The 16,094-nt window shown below is 43.5% G+C and overlaps 1 protein-coding gene across 7 annotated transcripts; it reads right to left on the bottom strand.

The window, feature by feature from the left end:
• Nucleotides 1-505: 505 nt before the first annotated feature.
• Nucleotides 506-16,068, bottom strand: ZNF394 (zinc finger protein 394). 7 transcript variants are annotated; one of them, XM_038539404.1, is made up of 4 exons: nt 15,875-16,068; nt 8,897-9,391; nt 6,449-6,584; nt 506-1,590 (listed from the first exon to the last, which is right to left on the bottom strand). In XM_038539404.1, the coding sequence occupies exons 2-4, from the start codon at nt 9,275-9,277 to the stop codon at nt 512-514; spliced, it is 1,596 nt and encodes a 531-aa protein (XP_038395332.1). In that variant the 5' UTR covers nt 9,278-9,391; nt 15,875-16,068; the 3' UTR covers nt 506-511. The 7 variants fall into 7 exon arrangements, with proteins under 7 accessions (XP_038395332.1, XP_038395331.1, XP_038395333.1 ...); XM_038539403.1 differs by lacking the exon at nt 15,875-16,068 and adding an exon at nt 15,330-15,385; XM_038539405.1 differs by lacking the exon at nt 15,875-16,068 and adding an exon at nt 9,545-9,654.
• Between the last annotated feature and the right edge of the window lie 26 nt (nt 16,069-16,094).

Raw genomic sequence — 16,094 nt, 5'->3', positions numbered from 1 at the left:
ACTGAACTTCTAGAATGGACAAGAGAAACTCTGCAAAATTAATGTATAAAAAGGTAAAAAATATAGAATGCCTCTTGCATGCACCAAACTTTACATGGTGTTTTGGATTATCATGTGTTTGAAATCCTGTCCAGCACTGAGGCAGAAAGACAATTCTGTGGCTAAACTATTTCTTAGAGAAGTAAGCAGAGTGGGCAAGATTTGGGTCAGAAAGTGGAGGTAAGAAGAGGGAAGAGACAAGGACCAAACTGTCACGTGTCAGCCCTTGCTATCGTCAGGAGGCCCTTCCATGGAACCACCTCATCCTTTGAAGGGGCTCCCCACTTACACATTCGTGCCTCAACTTGACACTTTGGTAGGCACTGAGACTCAAGTCAGAGTGACTGATCTGTCTTGGGTGTGATGCTCGTGGAAATTCAATCCACAATCTACTGAAATACTCCAAATGCCAAAGAATGTAGTTTCTGGATAATGGAAACAAACAAACCAAAATAGCCAGGCAGCAGGCATGTCAAAACAGTGGGACTTTATTTCTGTGGATCCTTTGGTGTCGGATAAGGTGTGGACTCTGTCTAAAGCTTTCCCCACATTCAAGACATTTATAAGGCTTTTCTCCAGTGTGAGTCCTCTGGTGGGTAATGAGGGTTGCGCTCTGACTGAAGCGCTTCCCACATACAGAACACCCATACGGCTTCTCACCAGTGTGGACTCTCTGATGTTTGGAGAGGTCAGAGCACCGTTTGAAGCTCTTTTCACATTCTTCACATGTATAGGGTCTCTCTCCTCTATGTATCCTCTGGTGTCTGAAACGGTTGGCAGTGCGGCAGGTTTCCCCACACTCATTACACTTGAAGTGTTTGTCTCCCACGTGAATTCTCTGGTGCCGGTTGAGGTGTGAGCTCTGCCTGAAGCTATCCCCACATTTGGGGCAGGTGTAGGGCTTTTCACCTGTGTGTGTCCTCTGGTGTTTAATCAGGGCGGCACTCTGACTAAAGCTCTTCCTGCATTCTTGGCATTCGTAGGGTTTCTCTCCCGTGTGGATTCTCTGGTGTTTAAAAAGGTCAGAACGCTGTTTGAAACTCTTCTCACAGTGATCACATCTATAAGGTCTTTCTTCACGGAACTGCTGCCGGGTCTCAGAAAGACCTGCCCTGTGGGAATGTTCCTCACTGTCAAGAGAGTTGTGAGCTTTCACCATCTGATGTCTTAACATGTCTGGACTCAGTTTACAACCGTATCCCTGTTTGTTCCCATTAACGGGCCTCTCCGCTGTCTGGGGGTGGTGACAAGGAACAGAGTCTGAACTTCGGGCACTGTTTCCAAATCCATTATTTTTGGAGTCTCTCTCTTCTGTGGGACCATTCTTGAGATCTGAGGTGCTAGTGAGTCCTTCCTCTTCAGGAGAATTTTCAAGTTTCAGTGGTGAGGAATGTCCTGACTGCTCTTCTACCCTGTTTGCGTGGGTATCACCACACTCTGAAAACAGGGGAGCCAGCCTAGGGGACCATTCTTGTAGCTGCCCCTGTGGCTCTACTTCTAAGATTTCTTGCTTTGGAATAAATTCTTTCTTCTCGGTTCTGGTCTCCAAATCTGAAACATTAAAAACAACAACAAAAGGCTGACATTTCATCCCTGTGCAGGAGTGAAACAAGCAAGCACTGTAGTACATTAACCGCCCCCCAAACCTTTTTAATATTCTCCATGAACCACTCAAGTTATTTGAATCAACCTGCCAGATGTGCTCATATTTACCTGCCTGTGCCTACACCCACAAACCCATCTCTTTCCCCCTGCCCCACTCCACTGTTAAAGGAGTCACAATATCACGATAGAGGCAGATCTGGAAGGGATGTCAAGAAGGGCAGGACAGCGTGTACCCCATGAATGAATGATGTTTTAACAAGAGAAATTATATTCCTGTGATGAATTATGGTAACAGACATACCATGTGCCTCCAATGTTTAGAGGTAGGGTCTGGGTGGGAGACAAATCTAAGATGCACTGGAAGTCTATAAAAGAGCAGTTAAACCACCAGATCCCACCCCAAACCAGAATTTTTGCAGTTTACATCCCAGGGAGATTGAACCAGATAAATTCTGGATTGGGGGCTTCACGCACAGCTGAGAATGTATGTGAGACCCGAAACCGTAAAAATTCTAGAAGAGAGCACAGGCAATAATTTATCTGAATCGGCTGTTTTCTATGTTATCTCCTGAGGCAAGGGAAACAAAAGCAAAGATAAGCTATTGGGATATTAAAATAAAAAAATAAAATAAAATAAACTTCTGCAAAGGGCACCTGGCTGGCTCATTTGGTGAAGTTTGTGACTCTTGATCTCAGGTTTGTGGTTTTGCATAACCAACTGAGCCACACCGGCATCCTGTTGATAAAATCATTTCTAATAAGGAATCTAGGCCACACTATGATCTGGATGTGGGAGAGGAATAGAGACATTTTCAGACCTGCAAACTTTCAAAAAATTAAGTTCCCAAGTGTATGTTCTCTGGAAGATACTGGAAGATGTTCTCCAACAAATTGAGGTGGGTAAACCAAGGATGAAAATGATGGGGTCCAGGAAAGAGAAAAGGAATTCCAGGGTGATAGTGAAAGGTTTTTGGGACAACAGCTGAGTAACAGGCCTGGAGACAAGCCCATTCACATTGGAGCCGAAGCAGCTTCTGGAGGATTCTTCCAAGGGGAGAATGAAACTGATGGCATATCTGATACACATGAACACAGTTTTGCATTTCTAACAGGGAGCCTATGGGTGAACCAGTGTTCAATAGTTGGAAAAGTAGTGCATGCAAAATGAAGCATTATTCATTCCAGAGAAAATTAAAAGTTATAAAATAAAAAAACATAATCATATGAGCTATGTGAGTAAATATAGATAATATATTTATAGGTGGAACACTGAAACATTATACATTGAAGTACAAAAAGGACTGATTTAACTATGACAGTATTACAGACAGCTAAATGTGTGCATGTTGGAGAGACCTAATTCCTGTCTTCCTCAGTAGACAGTCAAGAGATATCTGAAATTGCACAATAAGTGTCCTATTTAGAAATATGAAAATAAATGCCAGTGAAAAACACATAAAAGATTTTAGAGTTGTTGTCTCTGCAAAGTTGGGATCAGGATTGAGAAGGGCCTCGTATTTTCCTAAGACTGGAAAAACACAAATCACAAAATAAGAGATTGAAAAATCTGACCATAGTTGACCCTTGAACAAGGGTTTGAGGGACACCTGGGTGGCTTAGCAGTTGAGCGTCTGCCTTTAGCTCAGGGCATGATCCTGGAGTTCCAGGATCAAGTCCCACATCGGGCTCCCTGCATGGAGTCTGCTTCTCCCTCTGCCTCTCTCTCTCTCTCTCTCTGTGTCTCTCTCATGAATAAATACATAAAATCTTAAAAAAAAAAAAAAAAAAGCAAGGGTTTGAACTGTGCAGGCCCACTAATGTGCAGATTTTTTGGTAAAGACAGTACAGTACTGTAAGAGTGTTTCCTTTTCCTTATGATTTTCTTAAGAACATTTTCTCTAGCTCACTTTATAGTAAGAATATAGTATATAATACATGTAACATACAAATTATGTGTTAATTGGCTGTTTATGCTATCCATAAGGCTTCCAGTCAATGGTACGCTAGGAGTAATTAGGTTTTGGGAGAGTTAAAAGTTTTATGCGGATTTCTGACTGTGGGGGGTGGGCAGTAGTTGCCTCTAACCCCTGCATATACGTCAACCATATATTAAAAATTTTTAATTCTACATAACTAAAGATGTCATTGAAAAAAGAAAAGCCACTTATATAACCAGTAAAAACATAGTTAATATAAAAAATACGAAGAACTGGGGATCCCTGGGTGGCGCAGCGGTTTGGCGCCTGCCTTTGGCCCAGGGCGCGATCTGGGAGACCCGGGATCAAATCCCACGTCGGGCTCCTGGTGCATGGGGCCTGCTTCTCCCTCTGCCTGTGTCTCTGCCTCTCTCTCTCTGTGTGACTATCATAAATAAAAAACAAAACAAAAAACAAAACAAAAGAAAAACGAAGAACTGCACCAATTTAAAAAAAAAACACACACAGGAAAGGAAGGGAAATAGGATATAAACAGGCATTTAACAGAATGTCCAAAACAAAAATCTGAATATATTTAACCCAGCAGAAATCAGGGAAATGCAAGTTAAAACAATAAGATACCAGAGCACCTACTGTGTGCCAAGCACTATTCCAAGTGCTTGGGATATATTAGAACCAAACAGACAACCCCTCCTACCTTGTGGAGTTTACATTCTAGAAGGGGTGCTCAGACAGTAAAATAAACACGAAATAAATTATGGAAGAAGTCAGAGGGTATGATAAATGCTATGGACCAAGTTTAAGAAGGCAAGGGATAAGTCAGCAGTGTGGGAGGAGATAGTGGAAGGCAAACTGCAGTATTAACATGATGGTTAGGTCAGGCCTCATTGAAGACTGACAGCTAAGCAAAGACCTGAAACAAGTCAGGAAGTCTGTGCAATGGAGGCATCAAACAGAGAAAAAACACAAGGCAGGATGCCCACCATGTTCAAGGAGCAGCAAGGTCAGTGGAGCTAAAGTACAGTGACAAGGGGCAGAGTAGGAGAGGAATGGGCAGGGCAATGGGGCCTTGTCACATTAGGCTTTTACTCTATGTGAAATAAAGAGCCGGGGATCCCTGGGTGGCTCAGGGTTTGGCGCCTGCCTTCGGCCTGGGGGGTGATCCTAGAGTCCTGGGATAGAGTCCCATGTCGGGCTCCCTGCATGAAGCCTGCTTCTCCCTCTGCCTCTCTTTCTCTGTGTCTCTCAGGAATAAATAAATAAAATAAAATAAAATTTAAAAAAAAGAAAGAAAGAAAGAAAGAAAGAAAGAGAAAGAAAGAAAGAAAGAAAGAAAGAAAGAAAGAAAGAAAGAAAGAAAGAAAGAAAGAAAGAAAGAAAGAAAAGCGAGCGAGCCATGGCAGGTTCTGAGCAGAGGTGTGATGTAATGTTTTAAAAGGAACACATGAAAAAAAAAAAAAAAGGAACACGTGAGCTACTGTGTTACTATATCACATCAGCTGAACACCAAATGTTGACTAGGATGTACAGAAAGAATTCTCTTATATTGCTGGTAGGAGAACAAAGTGCTTATAGTCCTCTGAACAGCAAGATGGACAAACATGCCTAAGTCTATCAACTTTAGGAATTCCATATATGGGGATCCCTGGGTGGCACAGCGGTTTAGCGTCTGCCTTTGGCCCAGGGCGCGATCCTGGAGACCCAGGATCGAATCCCACGTCAGGCTCCCGGTGCCTGGAGCCTGCTTCTCCCTCTGCCTATGTCTCTGCCTCTCTCTCTCTCTCTCTCTGTGTGTGACTATCATAAATAAATAAAACATTAAAAAAAAAAACTATTCTTAAAAAAAAAAAAAGGAATTCCATATATGAACACAGAATGATTCAAGAATGTTCAATATAATGCTATTTATAACAGTGAAAAACTAGAAGCTTTGATGTCCATAGGACAGTGGATAAATGAATTTTGGAGTATTCATACAATGAGATACACAAGGATTAAAATGAGTGAACTAGAGCTGCGTGTGTCAACATGGATAAATTTCAAAAATGTAATGTTGGAAAAAAAAGGCAAGGTACAAAAGAATCCTACAAGCATATATATACCATCTAAAAATAATATATATGTTTACAGGTTTATGTATTCACATGTTCATATACATGTTTACATAGGGATCCCTGGGTGGCGCAGCGGTTTGGCGCCTGCCTTTGGCCCAGGGCGCAATCCTGGAGACCCGGGATCGAATCCCACGTCGGGCTCCCGGTGCATGGAGCCTGCTTCTACCTCTGCCTGTGTCTCTGCCTCTCTCTCTCTCTCTGTGTGACTATCATAAATAAATAAAAAAAAAATTTAAAAAAAAAAACATGTTTACATACATGTATATGTATATTTTTGTGTATATAAAGAGAAAAAACTTGTGTGCATGTAGCCACATGTACGTGTAAAAAATATAAAATAGGCATGGAAATAAATACCATCATCAGGATACTGGTTACCTCTGAAGAGGGAGTGAGGGGAACAGCTTCAGGGAGGGTACCCAGAGTTTCACCTATAATTGTTAACATTATTTGTTTGGGGGGGGGGGGGGGAAGAATGAAGCCAGTATGGCCAAATATTAAAATTTGATAAACCCCAGTGGTAGACACACAGGTGCCCATTATATTTTTCTGTATGTGTTTTATTTAAACGAACCAAGAAAAAAAAAAAAAAAAAGCTGAACTTAACACCTAACAATCCAGAAGAGCAAGGTCCTGCTGGGTCACAAAAGAGATTCTAACAGCTCTCAACCTGTGTGTGTGAGTGGCTCATAGATGGTTCTAGGGCAAGCCCTCCACAAATCACACACAGCTTGAAACAAAGTCAGCACTTACTCTGTGAGACCAGCGAGACTGTGTTTCTACAATCCTTCAGTGCACTCTCCGGGCAGAAGTCCCTCTGAGCTGCATCCCGACGGTCCCACTCCTCCCAGGTTAGAGACACAGCCACATTCTCAACCTTCACCAATTCCTGAAACAACATGAGACCTCCACTCAGCACCTGCTGTCCGGGGACAGCATAAGTGACCACTAATCTCAGAATGAGGCCAGACTCCAGAGGAGTCTGCAACCACTGAGCAGGAAGCCCTAGGAATCAAGTAATAGCCATGGCTGTTGAGTCTTTTCCAGTGTCTTCTACTGACTGGAGTTTCAAAGTAGACAGAGGCTGAAATTCTCTTGCAAACTTGAAAAGCCCTTCTGTGGACTATCTACACTAATTTGGGGAAAGAGCAAAGTCTTCATTTGAGTTACATCATTGTGATTTATCAAAATGGAAAATCTGACATAAATGAAAAATATACAGTTAACCAGGAAGTCTCAAATTCCAGTGCTGCCTCTGAGACACGGTTACCCCATGTGTGAAAGCAAACAAATAATTTAAGAAGATGAAAGTAGCTTCCTGACAGCAGGTGCTTCCCTTGACCACTGCACAATAAGATAATTATCCAGCAGGATGATCTTTTGAGATAGCTTATTTAAATGTAAGTTGACTGGGCAGCCCGGGGGGCTCAGTGGTTCAGCACCACCTTCAGCCCAGGGCATGATCCTGGAGACCTGGATGGAGTCCCATGTCAGGCTCCCTGCATGGAGCCTGCTTCTCCCTCTGCCTGTGTCTCTGCCTCTCTCTCTGTGTCTCTCGTGAATAAATAAATAAAATCTTAAAAAAAAAAATGTAAGTTGACCATTCACAGAAGGTAAAACCACAGTTCTTAGGAAGGGAAGGTTCTAATACTGGTGTGGGGGAGATGTCTGTCTAGGTTTTGATGACAGGTCACAAACTGACTCCAAGGATCTCTCACTAAACAAAAGGAAAGGGAAATATATTTTAAAATGTTCTGTATGTTATGTTTTGACATCTTAAAAAAAAATAAATCTTTTTGGATAGAGAGGTGGCCCTTCCCAGGGCTAATCAATTCTTAGAACAAAAGGCTCAGTCAAGACTGTTTAATCTCAAGCCATACCTCCTCTACCTGACCTGTACGCTCCAGGAGGCAACATTCCTCTGCCTTAATCATCCTACAACCAGGTATCAGCCAACTAAGGACAAGCCCCATATATTAGAGCCTGTTGAAATTATTCAAACCAACCAATCCTAAACTGTTCCCCTGGTCCTGCCTAGTCTATCTGGGAAACCTCAGTAGAGGCTCTGGCCTAAACCTTCCCTTTGCTCCAGTTTTCTGCCTTCTGAACAACCCTGGTGTCCTTCCCAGGAAGCTCTGAATGTCATGCTGTGTCTCCTGTTTCTAAGATCTGAGTATAATAAAATTTTTTTCCTCTGCTTCTTTGTAAAAGAAAATCATGCTCTTGTGCCTCTCTTCTGCTCTCAATGCTCTGAATACTTTCACTACCATTTTCCCTCACTTGATACCAGATGTAGGGGTTTTCACACCTCTGGCAATTATTTCATACCAGCTGGGTGTCCTAAAGGTTAACTCAATTCTGATACTATCTACCAGGATAGAGTCAGATCCCACAAGTTAAGGGCTCGGTCCCACAAGACTACCCTCCCCTTGCAACTTTGGAAGCCAATCATAACTAATAGATCTCCAGGTTACCCACAATTTCTGTCCGACATGCCCTCAAATCAGAGGTTCCTATGACCTCTCCCTACCAATTCAACTCTTTGCCTGAAGAGCTCAGAGTAGGGAAACCCTTAGGTGTACCAGTTTATTACAAAAAGATATGATAAAGGATACAGATAAACGGCCAAATACAGATACATAGTGAGGTCTTGGGGGTGTGTGTGTCTGGAGCACAGAAGCTTCTATCCCCACAGAATTGGGGTTTGTCACCCTCTGGGTATATGGATGTGTTCACCAACTGGAAGCTCTCTGAATTTCACACCACTGGGATTTTTTATGGAGTCTTCATCACATGGGCATGATCAGTTAACTCCATTATAGTTCCATTATCACCTGTAGGAGGAGGGGGTCGCCAAACTCCTAAAAAAAGTAAAAGAAAGTGGTAGGAAACTGCTGTTCTAGCCTAAGTAGTCAATGACATATCACTTTCCATCTGACATCTTTCTCCCTCAAATAATCTAGTTAGACAAGAAGGTGTCTTACAATGGATAGACAATACTCCCACGTTGGTTTTGTGCACAGAGGTCTATAACTCGAGGATCCTGGTTGTATTTACTTGTCACTGTTTCCTACGGAAAGAAAATTTCACGCGCATCCTGAAGTTCAGACAAAATGTAAGGAAAGAAGGTCTGAAACTCAGAGCCATCCGGCACGCCTCTCTTCCCTACACCCCCGCCACCAGAACACGTTCACTCCTCACCTGGGCGGAGGCCCCAACAAGCGCTCCCTGGAGAGCGCGCACCACCGCCGCAGCCATCTCCCCGCTCTGCGGGCTGTGCTTCCGCACCCAGGCCTGAAGCTCCTGGGGCAGGATGCTCAGGAACTGCTCCAGCACCAGCAGCTCCAGGATCTGCTCCTTCGAGTGTAGCTCCGGCCTCAGCCACCGGCGACAAAGTTCCCTGAGCCTGCTGAGCGCCTCTTCGGGTCCAGCCGCCTCCTGGTACCGGAACCGCCTAAAACGCTGTCGCGACTTTTCGGGATCCTGACAGCTCCCCGGCGGGTCGGGCTCCTGACCTCCGCGGGAGTCTTCCTCCACTTTCACTATCAGAAGTCCATCACGCAGAGACCTCGCGGCTGCCATCCAGGCTCCCGACTCGGCGTCACGGACCTGACTCGCGGTCAAGTTCGAACTCCTCCTTCTCCGGCGCTTGCTTATTTCCCGGAGTTCTGCCTTCAGGTGACAGGACGGCAAACTCTGCAAAAAACCCCGGAACTCATCGGACCTCCCCAGAACAGAGGATCCTGACTATCCCGTCCCAACCCTACCCTGCCGGGTCCCCTCCAACACCTTTCCCGCCCGCACGTATTCCACCCATAACCCGCCTCGACCCGTGACAAAAAAACGTACTCCAAAAACCAGGGCGGAAGTGCGTCACCGACTCCCTGCGGTGCCCACCCCCGGGGGCATTTCCGGGGCTTCTCTAGGCAGCCGGGAGGAGTGAGGTCCATCTCAGTGGTTTGCCCTTCGGCCGCTTCCAGAAATAACCCTACGAACGTGTATGTACCCTCCCGGAGCAGCTTACAGTCGTTCAGTTTAAGAGCACTAAATGATACTCTTATCCCATAACTTGAATGTTACTTCGTTTTCAAGATTTTTATTTACTTATTTCTTGATTTTATTTATTTGAGAGCGAGGGTGAGAGAGCACAACAGGGGCAGCAGCAGAGGGAGACAGAGAAGCAGGCTCCCCTCTGAGCAGGGAGCAGCATGTAGGGGCTGGATCCCAGGATCCTGGAATCATGACCTGAACCAAAGTCAGAATATTCACCGACTTAGCCACCCAGGCACCCCTTGAATGTCATTTTTTAACACGTTGTGAATAAAGTTTTTAATTTTGTTGTAGGAAAAGTTAAAAGTCCAGCTGTACGATGAGTGCTGAACATTCATCCATGTGGTATTTGTTTATATAAGAAAGGTTTTGTACAATATTTTATCCATGCCAAGGCATCCTGCGTGACACCATAGTCACAAAGCTGAGTAAACATAGTCTCTATCCTCAGCTTCCTAAGAGAGTCAGACACTTCAATCCTTACAGGACTGGGTTGGTAAATGCGATACTTGGGCTTGTATGCACAGTGCATTTATGTGACTAGAGGTGGAGATAATCAGCCAGGCTGATGGGGAGGGTACAGTGACTTTATCCAGGAGGATAAAGTTTAAAATGTCCATGTGGACCGAAGACATATTTTAATTAAAAAAAATAGTTTTGATAAATGTATAGGCAATAAATCCCTAATAGATTACATCCCACTAAATCCCTCTAACATTAAGCTTTCCCATCTGCAACTCCCTTGCAATATCTCACACTCAGCCATCAAAGTTGTCAAGGATTTTTTCCTCTTCCTAGCCCAACCCTTCTGTTCTATCATTTATTCACTCTCCCTCACTTTTAAATATCAGCATGGACACTGGGACCACTCCCTCTCCCTCTTTTTTTTTTCCTATGCTTCCCTGGTTTCGATTATATCTGTGTCTGGCATCATATTGAATATGCAAATAAACCACTTTCAAAAGAACTTAAAGGTAAAAAAGCAGATAGGAAGAGCCGAGTCTTAAAGAAAGAGCAAAGCCAAAAGGCCAAACTCCCCACAATTCCTAAGGAAAAGTACTTTTCACTGAGGAAGAAAGGCGGGGAGGTGAGAGGCACAGTCTATGTATGTCTATCCATTTCCTCTTCATGGTTCCAGGATCTTTGTGTTTTCTTTTCTTTCTTTTTTTTTTTTTTTCTTTCTTTCTTTTTTAAGATTTTATTTATTTGAGAGAGAGAGCGCGCATAAGCGGGGGGGGGGTTAGAGGGAGAAGCAGACTCCCTTCTGAGCAGGGAGCCCAATTGTGGGATCCGTTTGGGGTGGGGACACGACACACTCAATTCCAGGACCCTGAGACCATGACCTGAGCTAAAGGAAGAAGCTTAACTGATTGAGCCACTCAGGTGCCCCGTGTTTTCTTTTCATTGATATTTTATTTATTTATTTATTTATTTATTTATTTATTTATTTATTTATTTAAGACATAGAGAGAGAGAGGCAGAGACACAGGAGGAGGGAGAAGCAGGCTCCATGCCGGGAGCCTGACGTGGAACTCGATCCTGGGCCAGGATCCCGGACTCCAGGATTGTGCCCTGGGCCAAAGGCAGGCACCGCTGAGCCACCCAGGGATCCCCTCATTGATATTTTTTAAATGGAAGAGTTTTAGATATGTAAAAGGAACATAATGAGGAGGAATGAAGAAAACAATTTTTTGAGGTTGGGGCAAAAGAAATATAAGGTATCTTGTTCCCTGCCTAGAGTTGAAACCATATATAAATTACTTTACTTCTATTACTGCACCAAGGACAAATACCAAAGAAAACACCTGTTGTAGAGAGTTATTGATTGTAAACACACTAACCAAGGGCTGTTCCTGTAGGCTGAGATGTGGAATGAAGAAACAGCTTTACAGCAGCCTTGTTGAACAGAGCCTGTCCTTGCAAATGAAATTCTCTGTAAGGAATTTCAACCATAGCCTGCATCATTAAAAATGTTAATGTTCATTTTTTTCTTTGTTTCTTTCTTCTCTTTGTTTTAGAGAGAGTTTAAGTGGAGGGGTGGGGTGGAAGAAAAGGAGGAGGGGTAAGGGAGAGGAGAGAATCTTAGGCAGGTTCCACACTTAGAGCGGAGCCCTTCATGGGGCTTAATTTCACCACTGTGAGATCATGACCTGAGCCGAAATTAAGAGTCAGATATGAGCCACTCAGGTGCCCCTTATTGTTAATTTGTAATGAAACTTCACCTTCCTCCTTAGTCATGAAAAATTTCCATGAAGTATTTATTTTAAGATTTTATTTATTTATTCATGAGAGACAGAGACAGAGACATAGATAGGGAGAAGCAGGTTCCCTGTGGGGAGCCTGATGTGGGATTTGATCCCAGCACCCTGGGATCACAACCTGAGCCAAAGGCAGATGCTCAATCACTGAGCCATCCAGGTGCCCCTCCATGAAGCATATAAAAAAAATTATATCTAAGTAAGTCAAAAAGGAACCTATTAGTAATATGAAATAAGTAAAGTGAGGGCAGCCCCGGTGGTGCAGTGGTTTGGCGCCACCTCTAGCCTGGGGTGTGATCCTGGAGACCTGCGATCCGGTCCCATGTCGGGCTCCCTGCATGGAGCCTGCTTCTCCCTCTGCCTGTGTCTCTGCCTCTCTCTCTCTCTCTCTCTCTCTGTGTGACTATCATAAATAAATAAAAATTAAAAAAAATAAAGAAACAACTTCATTATTCTCAAGGCTCAGGTTTGTCATTCTAGAAATTTGGAGAAATATATAACAATTTAATGATATAAGTGATCCATGTTTATATCTGATCTCTCCAAATGGTCTGAAAGTCCCTGGAAGGCAGAAACTTTGTACAAGTCTACTTATTCATCTCTGTGGGAACGTTATCACAACCTGGCAGGAAGTCAGAAGTTCTTTCCCAGTATTGCCGGACAAGGCTTCTACTAGGGCCAGGTGACAAAGGATGGGTAAAGTAACAAAGGACAGAATGCAAATTCCTAAGTACAGACAAACCTAGCTTCAGAAAATATCCAGTTATGTAACTAATTATGGAATCTGGAAGTGAATAGCAAGTACTGAGAGGGCACTACAAGCATCTTTCATCCCCTCCCATCAAGGTTGTCTGCTTACCAGCTGATTACCAGTCTAGTTCTAACAGCTCCTGCCTCTGGGTTTTATCGGCTCTAGTTATGATATACTGTCTCACCTTTAAAAAATAATTTTAAAAATAATTAAAAAATAGGGCAAGCATAGGGGCACCTGGGTGGCTCAGTTGGTGGAGCATGTGACTCTTGATCTCAGGGTCATGAGTTTGAGCCTTACGTTGAGGGTAGAGTTTACTTAAGAAAAAATTATATGGGGAGCTTTGGCTGGTTCAGTAGGTTAAGCATCTGACTTTGGCTCTGGTCATGATCCCAGGGTCCTGGGATCAAGCCCAGCATAGGACACCCTGCTCAGTGGGGAGCCTGCTTATCCCTCTCCCTCTGCTGCTCCCCCTGCTTGTGCTTTCTTGCTCTGTGTCAAATAAACAAATAAAATCTTAAAAAAAGAAAGTTCAAGAATTGATAAAAAAAAATATAGGGAAAGGACATACTTGATCTTAGCCAAAAGGCCGAGGAGCGATAAAATAGGGCAAGGATAAATGGGGCTAGGGATAAAATGAGATTACAAGTTGCCTACTGTAAGCTCCTATGTACTGGCAAAAGATAGCTCATGGTTTGGCTCTGAAAAACCTTAGTAGCCAATGCAAGAGAAAAACAAGATTAGTTACATGACATGCACTGTATCTTGGGTAAAAGCAAACTATTAATAGTAGCTTAGGAGAAATCCAGCTATTCTTGATACCAAGCAGGAAGAGAAATTTCCCATGAGTGCCCAGGAAAAGGACACTATGTGACATAGTGGACAGTATTTTAAGATCTCTGTAATAAGGGCAGCCTGCGTGGCTCAGCCGTTTAGCGCCACCTTCAATCCAGGGCCTGGAGACCAGGGATCTAGTCCCACGTTGGGTCCCCAGCATGGAGCCTGCTTCTCCCTCTGCCTGTGTCTCTCATGAATAAATAAATAAAATCTTAAAATCTCTGTAATAAATAAAATTAATGGATTTTATTATTTTTTAAATGTAATATTCCTATATCCTATTTTTTTAAAAAGATTTTACTTATTTATTCATGAGCGATACAGAGAGAGAGAGAGAGAGAGAGAGAGAGGAAGAGACACAGGCAAAGGGAGAAGCAGGCTCCATGCAGGGAGCCCGACGTGGGACTTGATCCCGGGATTCCAGGATCAGACCCTGGGCTGAAGGCAGCGCTAAACCGCTGAGCCACCTGGGCTACCCCAAATTAATGGATTTTAATGCTCTTTCAATGTTAGCTGATGGCAAGCACCAAAGCACAATTCAAAAGAGCTAATTCTGTGAAGGGAGGAAGGAGTGTTGTTTAAGTATTCAGCTCTTTCAAGATCTGGCTTAATATAAAGACAAAATTCAAAGTGCTTAGAGCAGCACTTTCCAGACCTTCCAACCTGTGCATTCAGACTGATGGTTATGTGAAAAGTCCATTTCCACATACTAACTGGATCATCGCTCCTTTCTCTCCTCTTGATACTATCCTATTGTAGTATATTGCAAAAATGGCCAAAAAAGTCAAACAAAAAATATAGGACTACACTTTGCAGTCCCTCCCTTCTAGAAGTGGAGTCTATTTCCCTACCCTTTGAATCTGGGCTGTTCTTGTGGCTTGATTTGACCAAAGAATGTGGCAAAAGTGACACTGTGTGAATGTCAAGCCTTAGGACCAAGAACCTTCACGACTTCTGGTCTCTTGCTTTTGTAACCTGCCACCACCAAGTGAGTAAGTCTGAGCTAGGCTGCCAGGTGATGGGTAGTGTGTGGCCTGAATGCCTCCTAGCACTCCAACTGACAACCAGCCAATCCCCAGAAGGAGAAGTGCTTATCTCAACAGCAGCTGACCACAGACAAAAGGAGTCTGCAGTAAAGCCACCCAGCTAAGCCTGAACCAAATCACAAGCCCACAGAGTCATAAGCAAAATAAGTGATTGTTTTTTAAGGTCACTAAATTTGGTGTGGTTTGTTAGGCAACAAAAACTAACAGACATACTTTTAAAAACAGAGTAACCCAATTCACAATACTAACAAAAAAAGATAAAATACTTAGGAATGAACATTAATGGGGCGCCTGGGTGGCTCAGTGGTTGAGCATCTGCCTTTGGCTCAGGACAGGATCCCCGGGGTCTGGGATCAAGTCCCGTATCAGTTCCCCAAGGGGAGCCTGCTTCTCCCTCTGCCTGTCTCTTATGAATAAATAAATAAAATATTTTTTAAAAAAGGAATAAACAGTAACACGCTATGTACAAAATATATGAAGAAAACTTTAAAACACTCCTGATCCAAAGTTAGCCTTTTTTCCCCACAAATGGAAAAACCTACCATGTTCGATAGGAAAATTAACTTTACAAGAATGACAATTCTCCCGAAGTGAATATCAATTAAAACTGATCCCAATAGATACTTCTCTCTGGTATTAAAAAACCTGAATCTCTAAGGGATCCCTGGGTGGCTCAGTGGTTTGGCGCCTACCTTCGGCCCAGGGTGTGTGATCCTGGAGTCCCGGGTCGGGTCCCGCGTCTGGCTCCCTGCTTGGAGCCTGCTTCTCCCTCTGCCTGTGTCTCTGTCTCGGTCTTGGTCTCTGTCTCTTGTGAATAAATAAATAAAATTAAAAAAAAAAAAAAGACAACCTGATTCTTAAGTTAATTTGGAAGAGAACTAAAGAAGCAAAAATACTTTGAAGAAGAAACACAGCGCGGGGTATTTGCCCTAAGAAGTATTAAAGCCAATTATTAATCCTCAATAAATTAAAACAGCATAGTATCACATGCATAGACACAGAGACCAATGCAACAGAATAGAAACTCTAGAAAGAGGCCACAAAAACATGAGAATTTAGTGTATGATAAAGGCAGCATCACAAATCAATGGGAGGTAAAGACAGACTTTTTCATAAATGTTGGGTCAACTCGGTTGTGATTTGGAAAAAGAGTTAGATCTCTACTTCACACTACACACCAAACGAGCCAGGCAACATAAATGTAAAAAGTGGAACCACACAAATCGTACAAACGTACCGCAGTGTCAATTTAGGCATTTGCAAACACACAGAAACGAGAGGTTATTAACAAGGGCATCCCTCTGGCTAAAGAAGCCCCGCACGGAGAAGCTCTCTTCTTTGCAGGAATGCAGAGCTCCCGGACCCCATGCTTCCCGGCGGAGGCGCTCGAGGAAACGCCTCCCTCTCCTCCCGCATTCTGATAGGCCCTCGAGCCCGAGGCTGCAAAGAGAGCCGCG

This window comes from Canis lupus, chromosome 6 (assembly GCF_011100685.1).
Source record: "Canis lupus familiaris isolate Mischka breed German Shepherd chromosome 6, alternate assembly UU_Cfam_GSD_1.0, whole genome shotgun sequence".
NCBI lineage: Eukaryota > Metazoa > Chordata > Mammalia > Carnivora > Canidae > Canis > Canis lupus.
This window is presented reverse-complemented; position numbering and strand designations above follow the sequence as displayed.